The 19,412-nt window shown below is 39.0% G+C and overlaps 1 protein-coding gene across 1 annotated transcript in view; it reads right to left on the bottom strand.

Annotated features, from left to right (window-relative positions):
- Positions 1–9,294: 9,294 nt before the first annotated feature.
- The window catches only part of CCDC3 (coiled-coil domain containing 3), a 109,543-nt gene continuing 99,425 nt past the window's right edge, over positions 9,295–19,412 (bottom strand). Inside the window, exon 3 of the mRNA XM_027838792.1 lies at positions 9,295–10,180. Within this exon, the coding sequence (XP_027694593.1) occupies positions 9,905–10,180 (276 nt within the window). The 3' untranslated portion in view covers positions 9,295–9,904. The remainder of the gene's footprint in view (positions 10,181–19,412) is intronic.

The raw sequence follows: 19,412 nt of genomic DNA, 5'->3' as shown, positions 1-19,412 counted from the left end.
CATCTTAAAATGTGCTCTATTAATATGGATTATATTTCTCTGGCTTCCTTAAGTCTCAGCTCAGGAGGCCTTTCCTGGCTTCCCCAACCCTCCCACCAGGGCCTTCCCCTCTGAAATTACCTTGCATCTACCCTGCGATCATACTAATTGAGTTATGTATTTACATATTGCCTCTTCCATTACAATGTAAGCTTCTTGAGGGCAGGGACCCCATTTTTGCCTTTCGGTGTATCCCCAGTGCTTAGCACAGTGCCTGGCACATAGTAAGCACTTAATTGTTGTTGATTGCCCTTCATTTCTGAAAAAGACCAATAACATCACTTTTGAGTGATATCTTGATTTGCTTCTTATGAAACTGGATGTAAGTAAGGTGAAGTTGGACAAAGTCGTCATCCTTACTCTCTCTTCCAGAGTCATCGAAGTCCAGTGGCAAGACATATGTCTCTTGAAGATGACTAGAGATGGCCCAGGGATGCAGTGGATGACCTTGGCATCTTCGATGTCTGACCAAGCTCTAATAGCTACACAGCACCTGCTTCAGCCGCCTTCGTGGCTGTTGGAAAATATTGCTCTCATCTGCCTATTCCATGGGGAGAAGTCTACACATGATTGGGATGCATGGGGCATTCAGGGAAAACTAGCGCCTTTGGTGAAAGGGCTTGCTGACACCTACCTTTGCTGTCCACTTGTCACCCAACTCTAACCTGTGGCTCCAAGAAGCCACATGTGCAGCAGCCATACCCTAGGACCATTTAGGCAGATGGGCTAAACCAGGCTGAGGGTAACCCCCGGCCTCAAACCTGTTGGTGAGTTAGGAAGGCGCCTACCCAAGCACTTAATACATGCTTGTTGACTGATGGACTGGTGAAGCTTTCCATTCCTTTATATCATTAAGACTTTTCTGAGGAGCACTCAGTGAAACTTCACCACTCACCCTATCCTAATTACTTTGCTGAGTGCTGCTAATGGCCCATCAATCATGGTTTGGCAGAGAGACAGGTTGCTGGAGATGTAATTTCAATCCACTGCCACACTGACGCAGATGACAGTTGAGGAAAAGTCACTTCTGAGGGCAAATAGTTATAATCAATTAATCAATCAACAAATATTTATTAAGTGCCTACTCTAAACCAGCATTTTGCTGTCATGTTGAATACTTAACCTCCCCCACTAAAGCTGGACCAAATATAAAATTTTGATCATAAAGGATGAAGGGGATTCCCTCCATCTTTTGGGTCTTGAATTCCATAAGAATGTTGTCAATATCTCTACAACTTGGGCTAGTCAACCCAAAATGAGTTGATCATATCTAAATATAGCTAAAGGTAGGTAACACAGTGGATAGTATAAAGGACATGGGAGTCAGAAAGACTTGACTTCAAATACTACCTCAGATGCTTACTAGCTATGTGACCTTGGGCAAGTCACTTAACCCATCTATGCTTCAGTTTTTTTCATTTGCAAAGTGAGGGAGTTAGACTGCATGGCTTCTAAGGTCCCTTCCAGGTCTATAATCCAATGATCCCATAAATAGAGCTAACATTCTCCTTGGAGGCATAAACAGCGTAAGGAATTCTCTGCATAGAAGTGGAGGAGGGCAGGCTAGTTACTTCTGCAGATTTATGCTTAGAGAAATTTTCCACTCTGTCTTAGATTTGGGTAACTGAATGCTTTGTGTTAGCCACCCACTTCCAAGCTAAACACAGGAGTCTGACATTAACTTCAGGCAAAGAAACTGCCTTAAGGAGCCTTAATGTCAAACCAAACAAAAAAAAAAACTGCATTCAAAAATGTGTCGGCAAAAATCCCATGGTGTTGAGACCATAGTTTCTTTAAGGGGAACTCGGTGCATCTGAGTGACATTTAAAAGTTGGTCTTCTATCAGTCTATAGGTGGTATAGAAGAAATATAAACATTCTTCTCTAGTTTACCAACGAGGAACTTAAATCACAGAAGCTAAATGATTTGCCCTCTCACAGCATCACACAACAACCATGCGTATGGATTGGGGAATAAAGCTCCATCATGTCTTGTCATAGAATTTTCACCTCTATGTTTCTTTTTTCTCTACTCTTATTTCTCCTCCTCCTCCTCTTCCTCCCCCTCCCCATTTCTCTGTCTCTGTCTCTCTCCCCCAGCCCACCATAGGAGGGCTGTAAATACTTTATTCTCCCCTCTGTAATCCAACGTCCACATAGCTGCCAAACTAATATTACCAAAACACAAGTCTGACAAGGTCATGTTCTTGCTTAAAAAGCTCCAGTGGATCCCTACTGCCTCTAGGATCAAATGCAAATGTCTCTTTTTGGTGCTTGAAGTCTTTTATTGCTTGCTCCAAACTACCTTTCTGGCCTTATTATATGTTGCTTTCCTTCAAATGCTCTTCAGTCCAGCCAAACTGGCTTTCTGTTCCTCACACACAATCGTGCATGTCCTGACTCCACGCTTTTGTCATGGTGGTGCTCCATGCCTGGAATGAACCCCCTCCTCACCTCTGCCTCTGAGAATCCCTGGCTTCCTTCAAGGCTAAATTCAAGCATGTCCTTTCATTTAAATGCATTTAAAAATACTATTCTAAGAAGGAGTCCATAGCCTTCACCAGACGACCAAAGGGTTTCATAACACACAAAAAGTTAAGAACGGCTGTCTGAGCAGATGGTTAAGTTGTTGTGGCTGAAAAAAAAATGATCACTTTGGGGCCTACCTTCTGGAGATGGGCCTCTCTGAACTTAGCCAGGCTGGTCCTTGGATGACAGGCACATAGTCCTTTGCTGAGCCTGCACTCCAAGCTTGGGTCCCACTGGAGCAGCCTTCAAGAAACTATGATTATCTCCCTACCAGGATGAGGCTTTGGAGTAAGACTTTAATGGAGCAGATAGAAATGCTTATGGTATTTGCTAGTCTACTTCATGAACATTGCAGAATATAACCAACTCACAATTCCCTTACAGGGAACATGAAAAATGAAAATAAGGGAAAATACCTGACAAACCAACAATTTTCATTTTAGCCACTTATTTCAACTTTTTCCCTTAAACTCTCCCACAAGCTGTAAGCAAGATGCAGAAAAAACTGATGAGAGTTTCAGTATTTCTCCCTCCCTCCTTGGGTTCAATGTCTGGTGGAAAAGCTAATGAGCAATGAAAACACCAAAAGGCTGGCTTCAGGAAGGGAAGGAGGGGGAGAAGCAAAGAACTCATTCAGAGCATTCTCCAAAAGAAGAATTAGCTCTCGAAGTCCAGTTACACTCCACACATAGTTGGTGCTTAAGAAATGTTTGGTGAATTGAATTCTCCTTTGGTTAGTTGGCTGGCGAACAAGACAGTTGGAAGCTAACAGGAAGGGGTGTGAGAGAGAATTGTTAAATTTTCAATGTGAGCATTAACACTTGATTCATTATTTTACTGATTGTCTAGACTTAAAGTGATGCAGAAAATTATACACACACACACATATACACACATATGACAGTTTGTTAAACATTTACCAGCACACCCCTGCTGACATAGAATCTCAAGACATTTTTTTCAGGAAGTGGAATGTGAACCATTTTTGTTCATGAAATCCAGCAGAGCCAAAATTATAGAAAACGATCAGCCGTGAGCTTGTAGTAAGGGAATGTTTCCTCTAGAGGACTCCTTTGGACACTTTACTAGCCTTGTAACCTTGGACAAATCACTTCGTGATCTCAGTTACCACCTCTTTGAAAATGAGGGTATTAGATTTGTTGACATCTAGACCCTTCCAACTGAATTCTTTGATCCTATCCAGATGTTAGATGACAACCACTGGTTATTGAAGAAACTGTACTTCACCAACCAGGTTAACTGCTAACAGTAACCAGGAGTGTGCTGATAAATGTTTAACAACCAATTCTCAAAATTTTTTAAATTGAAACAGCATTATTATTTGTCATCATTTTCTTAAGTCTAAACAGTCAACTAAACAATCAATCAAGACTTAATTTGTAGCATTTTCTGATTTGCAAGGTACAAATAGAAGGGGAATAGAGCTCTGGTTCAAATTCCACCTCAGATACTTACTAGCTATGTGACCCTAGGAAAGTCATTTAACCTCTGTCTGCCTCAGTTTCCTCAGCTGAAAAATGGAGCTCATAATAGCACCTACCTCACAGAGTTATTGTGAGGATCAAATGAAATGATATTTTCAAAGCACTTAGTACAATGCCTGTACATAGTAAACACTTAATAAATGCTTTTTCCCTTCCCACACTGAAAATTTAACAATCAGCTCTCAGGAGTCAGCAGGAGCCAGCTTCAACACATCATAGACAGTAACTCATATTCTTCTGTTACAGGCCAAGGCAGAGGCAGGATTTCTCATTGGGGGAAGAGACATAAAAAGAAGAGATAGGAAAATACACATAGGTTTGTTTTTTTTCTTTTTCATGCCCCCCGATTATCTTGATTTTCTGACAGTCCCATTAAAGGCTGAATAAAAAGCCTTCATATTATGTTACCAAATTCTAGATTCACAGTAATTGGAAAGAATGTGAATGAATGAATGAATGAAATAACATTTATTAAGCATTTATATAAGCATCTAAATAGTATTTATTAAGCACCACGGGCAAAGCGCTATGCTAAGCACTGTAGATACAAATAGGAAAGCAGAACACTCCCTGCTCTTCAGAAGCTCACATTCTAATGGAGATTACATCACCTACAATTTTAGCTCCAAACCTATGCTCCCAAGCTTTCTTCCTTACTCTGACTTAAGCACTGATTTCATTTCTAGGTACCCAAGAATACAAAGGAGATTGTAGATTATTGAAGTAATAGTTCTGGTTTCTAGATATGTGGTGTGAGCCTTGGTTTCCTTTTTAGTGCAGACTTGGCCTTGTTTATAAAGGGGATAAGGACTGCAGTTAGTCCTTGAACACATTCAGACATATAAAACCACATAAGAAGAAGCAGTTGTGGGACATGAATTAATTATCTTTAGCAAGTAGAAAGTATGCCCTTAGGGGTGGGGGTGGAGTACTAGGGGGCAATGAACTCAGCATTCAACTAGGGTCTAGAACTCTTATGTTCTACTGAACTGTGTGACTACTACTACTACTGTGTGACTTTGGCCAAACCACTTGAACTATCCATCGTCACATAATAGGAGTTGTACCAACATCCTGCCTCTGTGGGATATTTCTAGAGAAAGCTGGTTGTGTGTAAAGTGCCAGGTGATTCTAGGCAAATGGCAAAACATGACTATACACTAGTGTTCTATTAGCAGATGACAAAGCCTGGGGGTGGAGAGTTGACAATGCACAATAATACCTTGTACTTACATAGTTGCTCTCAGCACAAGAGCTCTGTGTACTTTTCAAACAGTGAGCAATGAAGTAGTTTGTCCCTGTGGATGTCAGGTAAAGGTTGGCACTAACTTTTTTTTTGCAGGGACAGAAATGGGCATCGGTTTTGTTAGCTCAGAGATTGAGTCATGGAGAGAGCCATTGGTTGAGGTCAGAAATTCTGATCCTCAGATCCCTCTGCTATTATTCTCAGCTCCCCACTGATCTGACTCTTCCAATAAGGTCTGGGTTGATTTTTTTTTCTTATGTAAAGCTTGAAAGCCTAGAGACTTTGTGACCCAAAAGAAACATATCACCTTACAGCTGCAACTTGTAATTACTCCATATATTTATTGAAAAAAAAAGCACAAAATACCAAGTATCCATTAGGTCCCTACGTCTGTACCTCACCAAGTAACTGCAAGAAACCACCCATGGGATTCAGTTGATTTAATATAATGTCCCCAAGAAGAAAAAAGAAAAAGTAATAGGAATCTAAACCCTCTCAACCGACTGTTTTGAAAGTGTTTGTATTATGGAGAAAACTTGGAATCAAGTGACGGAAGATACTTAGAAATATGGCTAGTCTTGGCCAAATGAAGTGATTCCATTCTTGTAGTCCAAGATGCTGGCCATTCCTCAGAGGCACTTGGCTATATCTGCATCTGAACAGTACTCTAGAGAATGGAATTCCCATTGCAATGTCTACTTAGAACAGAAAAGACTGTGTGTTGTCCGGAAGACAAATTTTTTTCTCATGGTAGGAATCATCAGCCCCTCTCATAACTTCCATCAATGGCATAGCCAAGGGCTGAGGAAGCAACATGTATTCACATATATGGTGATGTGACCCCATACTCAGACAATGACTAAGAATCAGTTATAAATCTTGCATCTTAATAGAACAATGGAAGCTTCATCAAATATGCATAAAGTCAGCACCTCATTATCTAGTAATTCAGGCATTTTTCAGGCAAAGAAATTAAATGAATAAAATAATAGAAACGTAGAAAATACTTGAGTTCACCAGCAGAACTGTGCTACTAATTAGCCCTCTGGGGAGACATACATAAAGTGATCTTACATAGATATTGAAGGAGATTTCAAATGGATGTGTGCATGTATCTGGTAGAACAGAGAGTCATCAAGGAGAAAAAATTCCCATGCAAAAGTCTTAAGAATAGGAGTAGGGTGGGCACTGCTACTTTACCATCCTGGAAGGTCCTGAGAAGACTGTTTTGAGCCTAAGGGGATGTTGTTGGGTGAGTTCACTTCTTTTCATTGTAAGGAAGAATCCTCAATAAAGCAAACAAAAACATAATGAGGCTCCAAAGATGTTATACATTCTTCCTAAATTGGGGGTGCATGGAACACTTCACATACTAACTGGAGCCATGTGTATATGGAATCCATTGATGGAAAGATTATGATTTTGTTGTTGTTGTTGTTGGGCAATAGGTGGTGCAGTGGATAGAGGGTTGGGCCTGGAGTCAGGAAGACTACCTTTCTGAGTTAAAATCTGGCTTCAGACACTTACTAGCTGTGTTACCCTAGGCACATCACTTAATCATTTTCTCTTAGTTTCCTCATCTGTAAAATGAGCTGGAGAAGGAAATTGCAAACCACTCCAGTATCTTTGCCAAGAAAACCCCAAATAGGGTCATGAAAAGTCAGATATGACTAAAAAATGACTGAACAGCAACAACAAATTGTTGTTTATTGTTTCACCAGTGTAGAGAACTCCTAGTAAAGGACTATCAGTACCAAGGTGGATCAGCACCTTTCTGCCATTTTGAGTACTTAGAGTACATCTTAGAGTACTGCCTAGGGGTACACTGGCAAAGGACTGCCCAGCATGGCATGCCCACATCAAAGAAGGTGCTGTGCTCTGTGAGCAAAGCAGAATTGCAGTAGCTCAAAAGACACATGAGATGCCCAAGTTTAGAGGCATCTCCATTCCAAATATTCATACAGACTATTTGTACCCAACCTGTGGTAGGAGAAGGTAGACCTTCTGAGTTCATATTAGTCTGATCAGTCACAGTTGGGCACACTGTACCTTGATCCCAACATAGCGATGTCATTTTGATCCTCTTAGAGAATGAAGGACAACAACCAGCCAACCAACCAGGGGCAATAAGAGGTTAGGATTTGCCCAGCACCAGATAGCCACTATGTGTCAGAGGTGAAACTTGAACTCAGGTCTTCATAACTGAGGCCAACTCTTAATATGCTCTGCCATGTTGCCTCAACCACTTCTTCTCTATCACTGATTTCAAGGCTCTGGTTCAATAAGGGGCCTTAACTCTTACGACATTAAGGCTGTTAGTACAGATATCATCTTTAACTCATTGGTAGTTGGTATTGGAACTCACCTGCAGTTAATCTCAGTTAATTATCCACCTATGTCCCCTACTTTGTTCTTTTTCTCACCTATAGTGGAATCATTTAGTTTTAATGACATATCAGAAAGAAGTAGTCTTACTGCTACGGAATGATATATGCGTGTCTATATGTGATGGTAGGTATAGGACCTAGGGACTTAAACATGTTTACTATCCCACTTAACAGATGAGAAAATTGAGGCACCAGGATGTATATACTCTGTGCATTTACAAATGCTATCCCCCATATATGGCATTTACTCCTTCCTCCTATGTACCTCCAAGAATCTTCAACTGCTTTCATTGGTTCAACTCAACCCAGATACCAGATCTTAGCTTAACCCTTCCCTGAATCCCCCTCCCAAGATGTTAGTGTTCTCTCCCTAAATATAAGTGACCTTTCATGTACCTATCAGAAAATATGTTGTATGTGCCCTGACCTTGCCATCTTGCAGGCAGGGATTATTTAATACTTGCCTTTGTATTCCTAGTGCCTAGAACAGTGCATCTAGCATATACTATTTGTTGAATTAAATGATTAGCTCATGGTCAAATGATAAGTTAGGGTCAGGGTGCGGACTAAAATTCAATCTTTTGACCAAGGAAGCACACTAATTCTTTTTTGAGTAAAGGATGAATCCCACTATTTCAATATTTTTGTAAGTCTAGAGATCATGAAATATACTTCTCAGAATCTCAGTTAGAAGCACTCTCAGATGCTAATTAGTCCAACTCATTACCGGAACCCTAATCCATTCTAACCACTTCCCCAAAAAGTGATCATTCTCATTTTCAAGCTTAAGGAGAGAGGCAATTAATTCTATATATGGGTTGTAGTAGAAGATGAGGCAAGATCTGAAAGTATGAATTTATGCTTGCAATCTTACTTGTCTGTGTCTGAGAGGACTGCCATTCTACCCTCAACATGGTTAGACAATAGTAATAGAGCCATATATACAGGAGAGCATCTGATGAAAAGTATTTTTACGTGCATATCCTCCATGCTTAGAATGGATGCCCATTCTCTCCATCTCTGCTAATTGAAATCCTTTCCTCCGGGAGTAGTGGTTGATGCCCATAGTCTGTGCTATTGGAGAGAATGAGCCTGGACATCAATTGAGTTTGAGAATTCTGAGCTGTAGTAGGAGGGTTAAATCTGGTATAGTTTCCATGATAAGTCAAGAATGAATACGGTGGACCGCTGGGGACAGAGAGCCACCAGGCTGCCTAAAGAGGGATGCACTGCCCCTAGTCAGAAAGACTGAGGTGGATAGAACTTCTGAGCTGATTGAAATCAGGATGGTGAATGACTGCTATACTTTCAGCCTAGTTCAGAAAAGAGAAGAGAAAGGAAAAGAGGAAGAGCAAGGGAAAGGAAAAGGGAGGGAAAGGAAAGAAAGGGAAGGAAGGAAGAAAAGGAAGGAAGGAAGGAAGGAAGAAAAGGAAGGAATGAAGGAAAGAAGGAAGGAAGGAAGGACAGAAGGAAGGAAGGAAGAAAAGGAAGGAAGGAATAAGAGAAAGGGAAAGGGAGGGAGAGAGAAAGAGGAAGGAATGAATGAAGGAGAGAGGAAGAGAAAGGGGAAAGGCAGGGAGTAGGGGAGAGAAAGAGAGAAATAGAAAGAAAAGAGAAAGAAAGATAGAAAGAGAACAGAAAAAAGAATTCTTTTCCTTCAAGGCTAAACTCAGGAGCTTCTTCTTCCATAATCTCCCTGATTCCTCCCAGTAAGAAGTGATCTGTCCTTTTCTGAATCTCTCATGCTTCTCTTTGACATTTCCTATACACTTAATCATATTCTAACTTGTACTACAGTTGGCTGTGTGTGTGTGTGTGTTAATTTCAAGGGCACAGACTGTCATTCTTCACTGCCATATTTCTGGCACTTATGTATCTTGTACATGACAGATGCTTAATAAATGTCTGTTTAATTGAACTGAATTGAGGAGAGGAAGGCCAGCAACCCACAAGTAGGGCTGATTCTGTGTTCTGAGGAAAATTAGGCTATACCAAAGGTGCAATAAAAAATATCTTCTATGATATTTAAAAATATATACATATATAAACTATCCTAATTTTCAATGCCCCTTTGATACAAAAGTATGATACCCAAGCTCCACTAGCTTGAGGCTGCCCAGCAACCATTCTAGCTCCCAGTGGTGACAACTTCCAAGACCACAGCATCAGAGGACTGGCTTTGGGGTGCAGCATCTTGAGTTACACTTTAAGGTAGCTAGCATGGGCGTGCTCCTGTGTTAGGGAGTTGATATGAGGAATCTGACCCACTGGGGAGGACAGCTTCTCACTAAGTTTGCGGTTCATTAGCTCCATGCGACGGCCGTTCTTCTTTGCCTGGCGCAAGGATCTCTTGACCTTCTTCACCCTGTCTCGAAGCTGCTTGTTCCGTTTCTCCAGAGTGGCCACCTTCTGCTGCAGCTTCTTCACGTGGTCTTCTTCCTCAAAGAGGGCCTTCTGCACCGATGAGCACATGAGCTGCAGCAAAGAATGAATTAAAGTGAATTTCCAGAAGCCCTTTCCCAGGAAGCACATTCTTAGCCTCGAATTTTAAAATCACTTTTTAAATTTAAATTTTAAATTTTAAATCACATTTTGAGATCTATTATACTCTAATGTCAACAGAACGATTTCCTCATAACAATCTTGGGAGGTATATGGTGCAAGTATCATTATTCCCATTTTACTGATGAGAAAAATAAGTTTTGAGGAGAGGTCAAAGACCTTGATCTGGAAGAGACCTCAGAAGTCATTTTGTCCAAATATCTCATTTTGGAGATAAAGAAACTAAGGTCCAGGGAAAGCAAGGGAATCACCCCAAGGTCACATTGGTAATGTCAGAAGCAGGATTTGAACCCAAGTTCCTGAGTCAATGCTTTTTTGCATTGTACCATCCTGACTTTCCCAGGGTCACAGGCAAGTGACAGAGAGCCAGGTTCAAACCCAAATCTCTTCCGACTTCAAGTCCAGTGCTCATAACAATAACTCATTTCCTCTTACCATACTACTCCAAGCAAACCAGACTTGAGTTCCAGAGAGCTACCTACTATAAAGAACTAACCCTGGGCAAGACTTGATCTGATATTTATTTGGGAACGTGGCCACTTCTTACTTTGGTTCATTTCATCATATGACCATCAGTGGGATGGCCAGGTGATAAAGTGGATAGAGTGCTGAGACTGAAGTCAGGGAGACCTGAGTTCAAATATGATCTCAGATACTTACCAGCTGTGTGACTAGGCAAACCACTTAACTGCTGCCTGCCTCAGTTTCCTTATCTATAAAATGGGGATAATAATAATAGCACCTATTTCTCAGCATTGTTGTGAGGATCAGAGATAATAATTGCAAATGTGCTTAGGATAGTATCTAGCACATAAGTAAGTGCTACATAAATGTGAGCTATAATTATTATCAAACCGTTATTTTAAAAAATCAACAATCACAAATTAAGCATCTACTATATACCAGATACTGTGCTTGGTGCTGAGGATAACAAATAAAATAAATGGAACGGTACCTAATTTCAAACTCCATGCTAGCTACCGATAAAATAGAGACTTTGGAAAACAGAGAAATAAGAACATAGTAAACCAAAAAGCAGCCCTACCCAAGAGTAAACTGATCATTTTGAGTTCTGACAAGTTGGGGGGGGGTTAATATTATTTTCCCCTTAATCTTTCAGGAAAGTTAAAAAGAAATATTCTACTGGCTTAGTTGAATTAAAGGAAGGCAATAAAGATGAAGCAATTATCACCTCAGAAGATCTAAGGTTTGGGCTTATTAGAAGAACTTCAAAGAAAGTAGCCTGGGGTTCGCCTGTGAACACCATCCCCTTTCTTGCTATTACTTGAAACTTTATACTAACAAATGTTACTACCCAAGTGTTAGGGGTCCAACTTAGACATCCAACATCATGGTAAACTACTGTGAGCCAATGGGACACTATGTCCAACACTGCCCTCTCCTGGCTAGATTGAGGCCTTTTCCCAGAAGAGAAGGGAATGACACCCCTTCCCTCCACCACCCCCACCGTACCCAGTTTGGGCATATTGGATTCATTCCAAGTCACAACCCTTTCATGGATTCATAGAGGTTCTCTTAACATATTTTCCTGCGTGGAGTCAACTAACTATTAGGAGAAGGGCATTAGGAGGAACTATCAAATAAAAGTAAGAAAACTTAGGAGTTAAGGAATTTTAAATGAATGTGTGTCCAGACTCTAAAAGCTGAAGTCAATAACATAACAGAATTTTATATCCAAGAGACACTCAAGTGATATTTTAGAATATTCTTCGAAAGCTACATTTTTTTAGACATAAATAAAAAATAAATATTTATCTAACATTCCTCATTTAAGGACTTTAAAACACTTTACAGGAATTATGTTGTCTGGGGCCAGATGTTCCCCATCTGCAATGAAGATCAAAGAGGAAATAAGTTTTAGTTGCAGGAGAATTAGTAAATTAGCCATAAGAAAGAACTTGACTTTCTGTGAGATCAAACGAACTATGTAAAGCAATTTTCAACTTTAAAGCACTATGGAGGTGCTAACTCTTATTCTTACTAGTGATGTAGTTGCTATTGTGTGGACAACAACACAGAATCTGACCTATCTGGATGAGATGATCTTCTGGAATTTCTTGACAAATGAGTGATTACCTCACCCTTTAGAACCAGCTAGGAGGCTGGATAATGAAAACAACCATATATCTCTTCAGTGATTTAGCCAATGCTGCCAGCAACAGTTGGGGCAGCCAGGTGGTACAGTGGATAGAACACCAAGGCCTAGAGTCAGGAAGACTCCTCTTCCCAAGTTCAAATCTGGCCTCAGAAACTTACCAGCTGTGTGACCCTGTGCAAGTCACTTGCCTGTTTGCCTCAGTTCCTCATCTGTAAAATGAACTGGAGAAAGAAATGGCAAACCATTCCAGTATCTTTGCCAAGAAAACCCCAAATGGGATCATGAAGAGTCGGAAATGACTGAAAAACAATTTGAACAACAACAAACAGGATACAGGATAAAGACTAAGTTCTCATATTTCAGTCTTCTTGCAAAAGACTGAATTATTTCTCTAGTTAAGTTTGTGGATTCAAGAAGTCTGCATTAAAGAGGATATGTTGATGGTAATCATCCAAATGGTTATACTCTAAGTAATAAAGAAATCAATGGGAATAGTATGAACTGGGAGTCAGGGAATCATTACTTTTTAATGAACTAGTTGTTTGATTTTTTTCCTTTTTTTCTGAACTTCAGCCTCTGATGTCCCTTCCAGCTCTAAATCTGTATAAATTCTATGATTCAGTAAGTGTCTAAATTAAGAATTTGGAATCCAACTCATAATCTCAGAAATATCTGCTTCTCCTATTAGAGGGCAGGAATTATTCGAGGAGGCAACTTCTCAGTGCATCTCTTAACCAATCTCTCTCTCAAAACAAATCATTTCAGAAAATTTTCTCCTTTATTTTTCCTCTAATGGTTACTACATGTCATTTTTCCATCTAGTTTTATAATTTTATTTTCAGTAAACCAATTGGGGAAGGGGAAAAGCCAATGAGTGCTATAATGAATAACACTGCATTTTCTTTGGAAAGACACCAGAAAAGAAAAACACAAAACCACTCTACAGAATAACTCAATAGCACTGGCGGCAGCAGCAGATTGCTACTGTCCAAAACCCTTGGCTCCTTTACAGACCTATCCCAGCACTTTGATGACAATGGAACTTTTCTGACTGTGGAAAAGAAGTCATCACCCAGCCTGAATTAGTTATTTAACATGGAACATCTCCCTTAGGAAGCAATGAATGGCCCCTTAGGGATACAAGAAAGGGTTGGGATAGGAAGGCATGGTCTCTTCCTTTTGACAATTGGGGGCCACACACTACTGCTTATGGGGCTATCCATTCTTAATCCTTTGCAATCCTTATTGCCATAGGCAGGGGTTTTAGAAAGATGCCAAGACTGGTGCTTAATGTGCCAACAAGAGTAAAAATTGCTTTCCCAACACTGAGTAAACTTCCGGTGACCTTTCTTTGGTCACCAGTGTGTACTTTAATAACTTTAATAACAGGACAAACCCATGGAAACTTCTTCCTTTCATAATAATTTAATGGCTCTTTATTTACTCTCTGAATTTTCCAGGCAATCCAATCTTAGATTATTGGTAAGTTAACAATCTTATCCATATGGACATCAATGAATGAATAAATAAATGAAATGTTTGTCAAGTGCTAACTATGTGCAAAGCACTATGCTAAATGTTGGGGATGGAACTTAGTTAATTTTTGTTCTTCAAACCTTCCACATTCATCATTCCATTAGCCAGATACTTCTCAGAAGTTCACAGATTGTGAGCTCCTGAACATTCAGCACCAGAGGCCAAGATTCATCATACCTAAAACAATTTCCAGTACTCATTATTGAAGGGGTGCAAAGCAGAAGAAGGGAGATAAGTTCCCAACCTCGCAGTAATAATATCATACAACAAGAGCTGATGTTTATGTGACGTTTTAAGGCATTTTCTTCTAAAAATTCTGTAAAACAGGATCCTGTGGAAGTTCCATGTCTCCTAATGAATGGGCTAGAAATGCAGTTTTGAGTCATAGAATCTGAATTAAATTCATCTTTTTTTTTTTTTTTTTGCTTAGGCAATTGGGGTTAAGTGACTTGCCCAGGGTCATACAGTTAGTAAGTGTCAAGTGTCTGAGGTCGGATTTGAACTCAAGTCCTCCTGACTCCAAGGCCAGAGCTCTATCCACTGGCCACCTAGCTGCCCCAGTTGAATTCATCTTGATAGACTGTTAGATTACCAATAAATCCACAGATTCTCCCTCACATTTCTAGTCTGCCAAAATCATTGCTGAATTATTGTTTGATCATCATCTTTCTCCTGCTTCCTTAACATGGGAAACCCCTGGTGCCTTGTCCTGGGCCCTCTTCTCTATCCACTGTGCCAGGAGTCTGGAAGACCTGAGTTCAAATCCAATCACAGACATTATTAGCCATGTGACCTTGGGAAAACCACTTAACTCTGTCTGCCTCAGTTTCTTTAACTATAAAATGGAGGTCATGATAGCACCTACTTAACAGGGTTGTTGTGAGGATCAAATGAGACCATATCTGTTAAGTACTTGGTAGTATCTAGAACATAGTAGGTGCTTATATGGCTAGTCACCTTGATCATAGGTAAAAATTTACTTGTTTGTAGAAGAAAAACATTGAGCATTTTTTTAAAGGTCACTGCAAAATTCTCTTTGTCCAATATACTTGATCTGAGGGGAATCCTTAGCCCTCTGTTGTTCTTTCTGGTAGGCCTTGGTCCAACTCTGGGTCAAATCATTCAACCAATTCTAAATCCAACTAACTTCACTATCATGCAGCACAAATCTTTCCTCCTTGTCTACAAGGACATACTGAGGGAGTTTATCAACCATCCTGCTGAAATTCAGGGACACTATAAAATGGAGGTCATGATAGCACCTACTTAACAGGGTTGTTGTGAGGATCAAATGAGACCATATCTGTTAAGCACTTGGTAGTATCTAGAACATAGTAGGTGCCTAATTAATAGGCAGAGAGGTAGCACAGTGGATAGAATGCTAGAATCAGGAAGACTCATCTTCCTGAGTTCAGATCTGACCTCAGACACTTACCAGCTGTATGACCTTAGGCAAGTCACTTAACCCTGCTTGTCCCAGTTTCTTCATCTGTAAAATGAACTGGAGAAGGAAATGACAAACCACTCCAGTATCTTTGCCAAGAAAATATCAAAGGAGGTCTAAGAGTCAGACACCCTGAAATGACTGAACAACAATGCCTAAATAATTTACTTAATCTTATCAGATTAATATTCAAATGAATCAGATTTGTATCTTGTTGATTTGGGTGTTCCTTCCTTTGGATGATCCTTCCAGATTGAAATCCATCCATGGCTCAGCAACATGTGTGACTTTGGTCTCTGTCCTCCTCTAAGTTTGCCACAAGGAGTCCGTTCAATGTGATGGAGACCTTCCTCACTCTTTCCTGATATGAGGATACTAAGGGAGCACTTAGTCTGTATTTCCTTGATATAACTTGTCCTTATCTTGTGCCAAACCCATCTTCTCTTTCAATCAAACATTTCCCTAATGATATGTTTTACTTGTGTTCTATTTAGAAGTTGTTCATTCATTTCATGTTACTGCCTGCTCACACCCACAATGAGCACCTCCATTGCCCTCTGTGTGATACTCATTTTTAATTATTCAGAGATTGATGGGTTTCTTTCTGCAATGCATCAACATTTGTACTATAGAATGCTGGTATTGAAAAGATGGGCCTTGTTTTCAAAAGAAGCTTAGGAGTAATTAAAGGAGTTTTGAAATTTCTTGAATGCATTCCAGCCCACTCTCCTTTGGTTTGAATCTGGGCTTAATTTGTCCATTTTTACTGTCTGACTCATATATATGTGATAATGATAGACAAGTTCTGTAAATTGTCCATTGAAATGCATGTCATAATCTTAGCAATAGCCATTCTTCATCCACTTGGTATTTCCTGTGTGGATGGCAGTGCCAAATTCTTTTGAGTGATCACAGATCTCTGTCAGGAGGTGCTACAGTGTCTTGGAGTTTGAGAAAATAAGCCCATTGTAATCCATAAATAGGAACATCTGGAGAATCTCATCATCCACAGAGAATCCCACATTAACTTGGATCTTGTTCTGGTTCTTCTCCATCATACTAGCAAAAACATACCTTTGGTGAGCACAAATTTCACCTTTTTTCAGGCTTGGTCTCATGTTTATTATCTATGTCACTGAAAGAATGATTTCTGTTGTTCTACCTTTTAAGGTATCCTGAATGATTTTGAAATATGGGTGCGACATACCTTGTTGGAAGACAGCCATTAAGGGGGCATTTTGCTCTAGTGAATTAAATGCCTTTTCATAGGCAACAAGGAATAAGCATTCAGATCTTGCATTCTCTACATCATTCAGCCAATCACAAGATAGTAAACATGTGGTCCATCATAGAATATCACTTACAAAAACCTGCCTGTTCCCTCCTAATACTGTCATTGATGATGTCCTCAATATGCACGTGAGTGACTCTATTAAAGATTTCAATGCATGCATGTGTTATTCTTTAAAGATTTACAACAATGGGAAAGAAGGCATATTGGGTGGGTAATAATTAGTGTTCTCTTGGTTATTTTTGGCTATTGGTTAGGCTTAAGTTTCTCCATATTTTTGGTAACTTTCCCTCCTCATAACTTGTAAATTGATTCCTTAATGCCATCATCATTGTGTTGTTTCCAGCATTGATCTCATCTCCCTATATTTGACCTAGTCTGGCTGCTTTTGCTATCTTTGTTTTCTTTCGTATAATTTCTGTCTCCCCTATCAGTACATCCAGGACTGTGATATTAGTGTCCAAGTGGGATTGCTCTACTCTCCTTGGTGGCAAAAATAGTTGATTATAAACAATATTTGCAGGTACTTTCAATTTTTCTTCTTCTTGTATTCTTTGTACTTTTATATTTAAATGTCTTTGAGAACACTTTTTTTTTAGATGGATCTTTGGCCAAGTTGTCTTTAAACTGGCTATCCTTCCACTGTTTGAGTGATAGTATTCATAACCATCCATCATCCTTCTTAATACTTGTTTGTAAAATTATACAAATGAGTTTATAATCTTGCTTTTGGCCACCACTGATCTCTGCTTTGCAAAAAAAAGTCAAGTGTTTGATGATTAAGGTATCATTTAAGCTCTTTGGATCTATTTGTTATGGCGATTGATTTATATTTCTTGAACTTCTGTATAAAATTATTACAGTCAATGTTGAGGTCATTTATGCTGTCCATTACCCATTTTTATTATTATGTATTTGAATAATTCAGAATTATTTTTTTCCAATAATCCTTTCATAGTTTTTCTTACTATTTTCCTTTCTTTTAGATTTATACTATTTCTGACCTTTATTCTGACATGCCAGTGGTATGACTTTATATAGACAGCAAATTCAGGAATAAGTCTTATATCAATGACATTTTTCCTCTATATTAAAATCAATACCATTTAAATGATATTATTTGGTGCTTGTCATGATAAGCATCTATCAATTCTCTATTAGAAGAATAATTTATTATTTTTGTAATAATCATGTATATAATAACATTTAATAATATGTACTAGTTATATATGCTAATGTATATAATTGTATATGTAATAATAAGCTATATGATAATTCATTATTATTTATACATTCATGATATAAAACCATGATGTTTCTGTCTGATCTATAAGTCTGACCTCTTTCATTTCTTCTTCTTTAATCATGCCTTTTAATATATTTTTCACCATTTTTAACTATTCTGACATTTGCATGAAAGTCATTGAATATCAAAGTTTATGATGATTACTTGTGCAGGGTGTCAAGTCTTAAGAAAGGGAATAAATAAGCATTTATTAGGCAGCTACTATGTATCAGGCATGTGCTAAGAACTTTACAAATATTATCTCATTTGATCCTGTGACGTACGCACTACTATTATCCCAATTTTACAGTTGAGGAAGCTGAGGCAAATAGTAAATGACTTGCCTGTTTTTACAATGCTAGTGTCTGAGATCAGATTTTAATCTGATCTTTAATCAGGTCTTCCTGATTGCAGGCTCAGTGCTCTGTTATCTATTGTACAATCTATCTACCAAATAGAATTTCTTAATATGATTTCTATACATCTTCATTCTCTCCAGCTGATGTTCATAAGCTGCAATCATTTTCACTGCAGTCTTAGTGAAAATATTCATCATGAGCACTGCAATATGAGATGACCAAATGTCCTATGAAATGTTTCTTGTTGCCTTTGGGAATATGATAAAACCCACCATCTTTTTTGTTGCCTCTCCAAGTGAGCCATCCTTCCATTTAGCTGCAATTTTTTCCTCTCTTTTGGTTTCCTTTATAATCAGAATGTCAGAATTGATATGATTTAGCTCCTCCAGTGGTATTGACTCATTGGTCATAATTCAAAGAGCTCACGGTTGATGTACCAACTATAAAGTTAAGATTTATAGACTGTCTGAAAGTGTATTATTCCTTACTCTCTGACTCCCTTTCCCACTCTGTATTCATCACTGAAGAAGCTGAAGAGGGCTGCCCAGGACTGAAGACCATTGTGTATTTTTCTTTGTTTCACAGATTTCCTAGACCAAAAGATTCATTACCATATGGCCACTCTACTGGTGATAAGCCTCATCATATTCACTATAGCTAGGCTGGCCCTCAGAATACAGGTCCATACTTGAAGCCTTTCCACTGTGGTTTAACCTGACAGAGCATAATCTCTGATGGCACAGTCCTTCAGAACCCAAGGTTACCTCCATGCCATGATTAAGCATCAGTGTAGGATTTTGTAGAGACTAATAACCTTTTCCAAAGAAGAAAATGAGGCTAAGCTAGTGTGACTTGCTCTTTTTAGAACCCATATAAGTACAAAGTTATCCTTGTATTGCTCATAAACCATCCTTTCAATAATACATTCTAGATTTTTGCCAGGAGATGAAGTCAAATTCACTAGCCTACCATTTAAAGAATCTTCCCTGATTTGAAAACCAAGACTACATTCATCCATATTCAGTCCCAAATCACCTTTTTTCTTCTTCACAATTCTGCATAAATTATCAATAGCATCTTAGTAATCACATCCTTAAATTAATTTAAAACC

The sequence above is a fragment of the Vombatus ursinus genome, unplaced genomic scaffold (assembly GCF_900497805.2).
Source record: "Vombatus ursinus unplaced genomic scaffold, bare-nosed wombat genome assembly UNPS02014830.1, whole genome shotgun sequence".
NCBI classification, from domain to species: domain Eukaryota; kingdom Metazoa; phylum Chordata; class Mammalia; order Diprotodontia; family Vombatidae; genus Vombatus; species Vombatus ursinus.
Note: the sequence above shows the minus strand (reverse complement) of the source record. Positions and strands in the feature narration are given on the sequence as shown.